General features: G+C 40.9%; 1 protein-coding gene across 1 annotated transcript in view; it reads left to right on the top strand.

Annotated features, from left to right (window-relative positions):
* Positions 1–1,516: 1,516 nt before the first annotated feature.
* traf2a (Tnf receptor-associated factor 2a) overlaps positions 1,517–9,388 on the top strand; it is a 185,055-nt gene continuing 177,183 nt past the window's right edge. Inside the window, exons 1-3 of the mRNA XM_049578795.1 lie at positions 1,517–1,929; positions 3,547–3,625; positions 4,104–4,202. Of these exons, the coding sequence (XP_049434752.1) occupies positions 1,664–1,929; positions 3,547–3,625; positions 4,104–4,202 (444 nt within the window). The 5' untranslated portion in view covers positions 1,517–1,663. The remainder of the gene's footprint in view (positions 1,930–3,546; positions 3,626–4,103; positions 4,203–9,388) is intronic.

Genomic DNA, 9,388 nt, shown 5'->3' with positions numbered 1-9,388 from the left:
AATCTCAGGGAGTGCCATGATCTGTGATGCGTCCATATATCAAATGTGCACACCGCCCCCTACCGTATTAGATGGGTAGCACGGTCAGCACGGAGCTGAAAAAGAGTGGCTACTGACGTCCCTCTCCTGTCCCGCTCAGATTGCCAAATCGTTTTCGAATCACGGGCACTATTTTGCGGGGCAGACCACGAAAACGAAATAGCAATGTCCTCTTTGTTTTCTTTTTGATTATGGCATAAAATGTGCAGTCTTGAAGAAGAAAATCAAAATGCAATTAGGTTGATTGATTATTAATTTTATTTATGAGTCAAATAATGCAGCCACATTCTTAAAATGTAAAAGCATTTCTGCAAATGCATTTTAATTTAAATATTGGTCACCATTCGCTTCCATACCTCATCAGATGATCATTGATAATTCCTGACCGTGTTCGCTTAATTTTTTGCTCCTCTCCAGTTTGTCGAGGTCGACTGATGTTACACAAACACACCTGGTGCACAGAAGAGTCCTGGCTTTCCTTTTCCTCATCCTCTCCTGATGACCACTCATAATTTAATTCAAATGTAATTTTGGGGAAAATAAACATCTTCTTGGTGTAACGCTAGTGTGACAATTGGTTAATTAACGGTTGTGTTTATATTTATAACTGTGAGCGGAGTGATTTTACTGTTACAAGTCCCAGTGCTGTTATACTCTATATCAGCACTCACGGAATGCTTCTCATCCAATCAAATTACTCAGTCAGGAACTAACTGTTGTATAATTAAGTTTATGTCGTAGTCAAACAGAACACTTAAAATCAACACTATTTTACCACATTTTGTAATTTATAGACAACTTAAGTAGCCAAACATACCCCATACGTCACATCAAAGTGCAGTGTGTGGCATATCCGATGTACATGAGTTATTACCTCATTGTTTTGAGTTAGTATCCCTCAATGATGTTATCCATTGTGACTGAGAGATGAAGAGTATGGATTGTCGAAGGCCGTAACTGTCTACTCATTCACCTCATTATTGGACTTGGTATGTCATTATTTTGACTTAGTAAGTCATTATTTTGACTTAGTATCTCATTGTTTTGAGATAGTATCTCATTATTTTGACTTAGTAAGCCATTATTTTGACTTAGTATCTCATTATTTTGACTTAGTATCTCATTATTTTGATTTAGTACCTCATTATTTTGAGTTAGTAAGTCATTATTTTGACTTAGTATCTCATCATCATCATTATCCTTTGTAAGCGATCAAGTTTGCCATGACTGTTGCTGTTCATACTCAAAATAAAGTTTGGGGGAAAAGAAAGAAACAAACAAACACAAAACTAGTCTCGCCACCAGACAATCAAAGATCTCCGGCTTCTGCTTTAGTTAAGCAAAGCGTCTGAAGACTGATTTGTGAGTCTAACACAAAACTAACCGGCATGCATTGTGCGCCGATCGCCGGTGATCGAATCTGCGCAGGCCTGGCTCATCTCGAATAACCCTATTCCTTCATTTGGGTTTGCGGCGCCTTGCGATTCATCATTGACCTACAACTAAACTGAACATAGCATCCTGGGCTGTCACAATTATCAAACGCCTGGTCTTACCATATGCAGATAAAATATCGTTGCGCGTGTTTAACATAAGCAGGAATTCATATTTTAATAAACTGTCAATGAGAGATGGGTCGTTCCTGGCGATTATTTTCAAAAATATATTCAGCTGTGTTTGCTGTCTTGAACACACCCCAATAATGGCTGCACAGGAGCCGTCTCCACCATCTTCCCTGGAAGGGAACAAACCGGGCTTCCCAAAGAAAATTTTGGCCAACAACCTAGAAGACAAGCATTTTTGCAATGCGTGCCAGAAAGTTTTGAGGAGACCGTTACAAGCTCAGTGTGGTCACCGCTTTTGTTACTTCTGTTTCAACAAAATTGTGAGGTGAGTAGTGTCATGGTTGATAGCAAGCTAACTAGCTGTGCAACGTTAGCCCATATGAGCAATCAGGGCTCGTCACCAGCCCCCCTTCAAATATCTTTCAGCTCAAGGTTGCCCTGCTTATGGTTACAGGTAATGCAGTACTACTACGAAAACAAGTAACGATATATAGATTGCAAAAGTCCACTGCAAAATTCGGCGTACAGGTAATTCACCAATCACCACCAGATCCCAGTTAAATCTCAACTTCTACTGCGGGTTGGCCAGGTGTCCTAGTATAGTCCTGCTATCCTCTGTTGTAGCTGGCCCAAGCAAGCAGTGAAATGTCGAAAAGCTGAACTTCACAGTGTATTATATTAAAGTATTATCTAGTTGATATGCATGCCGAGTTTACCTGAAGGTCCGGCAGCTGTTAAACCTTTACAGTAGCTTGTTTTCAACTCCGTGTATAACGTTATCTTTTTAGAAAAGCGAGCCAACACTAAACTGGGCATTTTCTCATCTGAGTTTAGGATGACCTTTACCCATATGGTGGATAACGTGACCTTACAAGGGTCTATCCAGTCCCTGCTCACGGGTACTTTTCAGTAGTTTCTCTACACTAGAACGACAGCAGTCGGAACAGGAATGCGACTGATTTTCTTTTCTCTTTTAAATCGTGACAAACACACAAAACGTCTTACATATTGCTATTATAATTCGTTTTGAATTAACGGTGCTGCGAGGCGACAGGTTGGTTGTGATATCACTGAGATCATTTTTTATTCTTACAGTGCGTATGTGTGTCTCTTTTAATTTTCAGATTTAGGTGCATTTTAGATCAGTTATTGGTGTTGCAAAAGCCGCCAAGAGTGATGTTTGCTGCTGCCAGAGCTAGACATGTCCTGTCTGCAGTCATTGGGAAGCACATGCCCTTATTCAGAAACATCTCTGCATAATTGCTCTGAAATCACAGTTTATTGATCATCCCTTTCAGTGTAGTTGTCTAGGTGATTACAGGGAATACATATGCAAATGAAATAAATAAAGTCAACATAACTTAGTATGTATAGCCAAGAAATCAGACTTTCTAAGTGGAAATCCAGTTGTGTTGACTCTTTTGTCCCCACCTCCCTTACAGAAACCTGATTTTGTGTTTACATTGTTGTAAAATCTATAAAATCTAAAAACTAAAGGAAGTCTTGCATTATGCCCTTTCTCTTATGTAGAGAGCAAAATCTGTTGAAATCTAGAAATTAATAATGTTAGTTTATATGATGTTTACATAGTTCATATGCCTCAATATTTGTTTAGGTAATATCATTTCCACAACTAAATGACAGAAAATGTGGCACCAGATTTTATATTACATAGGCCCTCAGCTGCATCTAACAACCTTTGTCAGCAAGTGGAGTGGTGATGGGTTTTGGTCTGGTGTTCCCTTCTCTTGACCTGTAGTTTAAGCTCAGACAAAACCATCATTATCACTGATCCCATGGTCAAGAGTGAACTTGACAGACTTAAACAGCATTTTGGGAGTACTGATGATATGCATCTATATTGTCTGACACATGGTAAATGATAGTTTGATATTGGCACAGTATCTATACTAATGTTATATTTGTTTTTTCTCTCTTCAAGTTCTGGACCACAGAAATGCAGTGCTTGCATTAAAGAAGACTTATTTGAGGAACCCACCTCCATTCTAAAGCAAGGAGGCGTAAGTACATTTTTTCACCCCTACATTGCATCACAGTTACATTAACTACTGCATTAGTATGCAGTTAGGTTCAGACAGTAGTTTGTTAATGTAATGACAAGTCAGAGTAGAGTTTGGCCTGGTTTGGTATCTATGGGTTGCAAGTGATAAGAGCCAAAGTGGTTCTATATGTATAAAACCCTGTATTGTTAGCACTGTAAAATCGTAGTCATTGTTTGCATTCAGATCCAATGTATCGGAGTACAGAGCCAACACAACATCTTTTTATACATCTTTTGATTACTGTATAATTCACGGCAGAATAGATGATAGATGGAGCAACTGTAGTTCTGTGTCCTGAGAATGACCATATGTCGCGTAGACATTAGAGCCAGGAGAGAGAAGTATTGTGATGCTTAGTAATGTGAGTGTTTGTAACACTACTGTTCAGACTGTAACTGTATACACAAAGCGATAACAACCTCTGCTCTCCATGCAGGCTTTCCCTGACAATGCAGCTCGGCGAGAAGTGGAGGCCTTGGCAGCTGTCTGTCCCAATGAAGGATGCACGTGGATGGGAACCATTAAAGAATTTGAGGTGCGTACTACTGCAAAGCAGGCTGGAAAATGAACACCTGCTCCCAGTCAAATCTTCATTTAATTTTGACTATGGCTGGCAGAGTTGTCTGCTCTACTAGCCACGTTCTAGGACCTCTGCCCCTTCAGAGCCCTGCAGAGTATTATTAATAATGTCTCTTTCTCTGATCACATGTTGGTTGAAGTTCTACATATACAAAATGACTCTGGCACAGTGATGAGTGACATTATTGGTCAAAAAGTTCAAGCTATAAGCTAGTTTTCTGTGGAATGCAGAAGGGCTCTAAAACTCTATTTTGATGTTTGTATTGATAAGTCAAACTTGTTCATCTTAACAGATAAAAATATAACATCTTTACGTGTAAAATGCGAGTTTAGATGACAGAAAATGCCCTGTTAACACTACATTCTGATGTCTTTTCACGTTTAATATTTGATGCAACTATTTCACGAGTTTTGGAGGGGAAACCAATGAAGTAGTATTCAGTATACATTGTATTCGCATAAGTGTCCACTAGACATCACTAGAACTTAATCAGTTTAGTGTACATTGTGCGTAGTCATCTATTCTGAGTGTATTACTGATTTGCCTTCATTCTTTCATATCATATAAAATACCTAGAATACCTAAAGTTATTTGTTTTACTACTGCTGTATATTATAGATATTATATTATTATATTGTATTGGTAGAACTCTAATTTTAACAATTTTTTAACAAGTCAGCAGTGATAAAAATGTGTAAACTATGTCATTAAGGCAGACAAGCGGAGCATTAGCTGGTATACATCATGTTTATTCCATCTACATAGAGTTAAAATTAATGAAGAATTACAAAAATGTTTGCCTCATGCGTTACTGTCTGTTTATAAGTTGTAAGAAGTCATAAGTCCGCTTGGTTCTGCGCATTCTTCGCTCCGCTGTGCTCCACTTCATCATAAATTTTATCCCGCTCCACTCCGCTCAAAAAAACTGCGTCGTACTACCCTAACCTGTAATCTTCTATTCACAAATAAAACATGAGCTTGGTAGATTCTCTGGGGAAGCCCTCTCTCCGCAGTTAGGGACCGTTCTATACGGTACCGCTGTCGGCAGGGTGGAAATAAGCATAGAGGAGAAGGACTAGGTTAAGCGGCCGACCTCCAGGGAAGCCCTCTCGCCTCTCCCCACAGATAGGGACCGTTCTCCAAGGTACCGCTGCTTCTCTTCTCAGTTTCTTTTCTGAAGTACACAGTAAACTCCATAGTTTTGAAAGAAAATAGTGTGGGTGTGCGCAGGTGCAAAGATGCATTCTGGGTGGGGCATGAGCGACCGGAGCAAAATTGGAGTGAGAGATAAGGCTCCGCTCCACCTTTTTTTAAAAAAAAAAAAAGCCGCTCCTTGCTCAACACAAAATCCCTCCACTCCCCGCTCCAGCTCCGCTCCGCTCACATGCTCTGCATGTAACGCGTTAGTACCCAAAATAAACAGATTTTTGTTTTCATTCATCCACGCCACTCCACTTCTGCCAGTGCCAGGAAAGTGTCCCACGAAGGTTGTTGTGTTTACTATGTGTTTCCATTCACATCCCCCTACAACTACAGAGCAATGCAGGCACACAGTCCTGTTCTTATGCATAACTCTGTCTCTGGTGCTTTTGTAGCTTACCAGCACGTCATTGTGACTGACTCGTCATTGTGACTGACTCACACGTCAATCCATATGTTGTGCTAGCTTCAGCATTTGTCCATAGATATTCATATGATAGGCCCACAAATATTTATCCATATTTCATAATTTGTCAGACTTTGATTCCCTGCCTGACTCTTTCAGTGTCCAAGGCTACTGGTTTATTTAAAAAGGTCTAGGCTATTAACAAGTTCTATATCATCACACTAATATTGATATAACCAGGGGATTTTAATAGCCCACAAAGTGGTTACCATGGTATGTTAATGCTTGAATGGGTCAGACCTGCGCAGCACTGAATTTGAAATGAACTATAAGAAACTGGAGCTTCCGTGTGTTGATAACCTGCTGTGATAACCTGCTTTGTTTGTTTATAATGCATAGTCATTCTTCTCGGATCAATTTGGTGAAAGTAATGCAAAAGTAGTGATAAGTAATAAGTAACACATTGCTCTACACAAAGAGTAATATTGTACAGTCACTCGTTACTTTTAAATGAAAGTAACATTAATATGTAAAGTATTATATATTAATATATATATATATATATATATATGTATACACACACACACACATGGCCCGTCCGGGCCAGTGACTGGCCAATCAGTCATGGGATGAGTTAGACTATTTTTCAGCGCGATTATATCAATTGCCCGGAAAGCTACGTTACAGCAAACAAAAAATGTCTGTGAAAGACAAATACGAGGCGGAGAAAAGAAAGACTCTTTCTTCCATCATGGAAGGAGCAGTATTCATGGGTGGAACATGGCGGAGGTAACATGTTGTGCAGCATTTGTCCGAGATTCCCAGCGAAGGCTGACAGAGCGGGGGCTTTTTTTAAAGGGACAGACAATTACAGGAAACAAGCACTCGACGCACACGATAGAAGCAGAAATCATCTGCAGTGTATGCTAGCCAAGCAGGTGGCAGACAACCCGTCAGCTGGCCCGCTTAATGTATGGGCAAGATGGGCGAGCACCCAGTGTCATCACCAGATGGAGAAGCTCATTAACACAGCATACCACACCATCAAGTCTGAGCTGCCCTTTGTCGCTTTTGAAAAGACGGTCGCTCTTCTTAAGAAGACCGGATTCGACGTCGGATCACAGTACATCTCGGATGTGGCATGTCGAAGGTGAGTTAAAGTTCCGTACTACTGTAAATTTGCTCATACATCATATAAACGTGACTGTTGAGAGTGCAATGTCATATAGCAATATTTTGGGATATTTGTTATGCTTCGTGTGTGTGTGAGAGAGAGAGTGAGAGAGAGTGTGTGTGTGTGTGTGTGTGTGTGTGTGTGTGTGTGTGTGTGTGTGAGAGAGAGAGAGTGTGAGTGTGTGTGTGAGAGAGAGAGAGAGAGAGAGAGAGAGAGAGAGAGAGAGAGAAATTATAAATAGTCTGTTAGGTTGCATGTGCAGGCCACTCAACAATACTTGTGAATACATTGTCCTAACTACTACTTTTTATTTTTCAGGTTTGGTAATGTCATATATGATGAGCTGTGGGAGGCATGTGCTGCAGAAATTAAAGCAGCACATTTCATTAGCGTCCTGGCAGACACAGCAACAGATGTGAGTGGCAGAGATCTGGAGGGGGTCTACATCAGGATCCTGAGCAAGGAAGGAAGGCCAAAAAATGTGTTCATCAGAGTAGAAGAGCTCCAGCACGCCACTGCGCCTGGGCACTATGCTGCAATAAATACTGGTAAGACATGTTATTTAATATATTGTTTGTATTGCTGTTGTCACTTTTTAAGTGTATTGATAAAAACAAGTGTTCCTCTGTCTATAGTGCTACAGAAGGCAGAGCTTTCTCAGTGGAAAGAAAAGATTGTGGGTTTTGGCTCTGATGGGGCTGCTGTGATGGTGGGGAGGCTTGGAGGTGTTACCACGCTCCTACGAGCTGAAATTCCCCATCTCATTAACATCCAGTGCCTGGGACATGTCCTGGAGTTGGCAGTAATGGATGCCATGAAAGGCAATGACAGACTGAAAAAGGTGAGTATTAAACCACCCTACAGCAGTGTTTTCTTCTACATAATCCAAACTGTTAAAGTGATTCTTACCTGTACAGAGAAGTCCAAGTGAATCCTAGTCCTTGCATAATCAATATGATGTGGAGATAGTGGTAAAAGTAATAGGGCTTCAAAATTGAAATTACAACATATTTTTAAGACGTATTATTTTAGTTTATTCTCTCTTATAATTCTGTCTTCATTTTTCAGGTGATGGATGTTCTGAAAGCACTGTACAAACAGTATCATTATTCCCCGAAGGCACGGAGAGAACTAAGAGAGCTGGCAGATGTGCTCCACCAAAAGATTTGGAAGCCAACGAACCTGGAGGGGACAAGGTGGCTCCCACACTTGCAGAGGGCACTCGGGACACTTTGGAAAAATTATCCAGTGCTGCTTGCACAGCTGGAGAACACTATTGAAACAAGGTAAGCAATAAATGCCTACCTACAGCTGTTAAAGGACTTCCAACATCTGCTCTTCTTTGTTCTGGTGCAAGACATCCTCGAAGTCTTAAGTTGGTAGGTTTCTTTTAAATGCATCTGTCAGATGTGTTTATTACAATTGAAGTGTAGAGCTGAGGGAAATAATATTTTTAATTGTTGCAGTCTGATTCTCAAGCTGCAGGAGGATGGGCTAACCCTGCCAGAGGCACTGCATGCCTTTGAAACTGCAGTGCTGAAGCTGATAGCCATGTAGGCAGAGGGTTTCTAGCACAAACTCAAGAGGGAAGCTTTCACAGGGTGCAGCTAGGGAGGTTCAGTGAAGGAAGAGAGGAGTTCAACAGGTAGATTTGTAAACATGATGAGGGAAATTTTCTTAAAGTGGACAATTCTAATTTCATTTTCAGCATATCTCATGGAGATTATACTTTCCCATTTTATTTCCCCAGAGTGAAAAGGGAGCTCCTGTCCTCTGTGGTTGCCAGCCTGCAACACCGTTTCCAGGGTGTTGAATCCCATCAAGTGTTGCCAGCTGCATCAAGGCTTGTGGATCCTTGGGAGTGGCCTGTTGACCAGCAGGAGCTGGCCAGCTATGGAAGTGACCATGTCAACACAGTTGCCGAGCACTTTGCGGATGTGCTCGACCGCATGGGCTGTGACCAGGAAAAGGCAAAGTGCATAGAATGGCCCAGTGCTAAGGTCATCATCAAGTCCCTACCACAGGGCCTTCAACAGAATGCCTGGCAGGACTTTTTTGTGGATGATGATCGAAGAAAAAAACTTTTTTTAACCTCCTTCTCATCGTGGAGCTGATCCATGTCATGCTTCTGTCAACAGCAGGACTAAGAAAGAGGATCGAGAATTTAATAGAGCAACGCGTTTCGCTTACAGCTTCATCAGGCTCGGTACGTAGCCACAATTTATGTGTTTTTTTTCTTTACACGTTTGTACTTCTGCCGCAGTACCAACACCTTGATTTCAGCTGTGCACGGGCATTTTTCTATTTTTGATATATATATATATACAGTGGTGGAAAAAAGTTTTCGGACACCCTTAAAAT

The sequence above is a fragment of the Epinephelus fuscoguttatus genome, linkage group LG6, assembly GCF_011397635.1.
Source record: "Epinephelus fuscoguttatus linkage group LG6, E.fuscoguttatus.final_Chr_v1".
NCBI lineage: Eukaryota > Metazoa > Chordata > Actinopteri > Perciformes > Serranidae > Epinephelus > Epinephelus fuscoguttatus.
The sequence above is the reverse complement of the archived record's forward strand: the minus strand, read 5'-3'. Positions and strand labels throughout refer to the sequence as shown.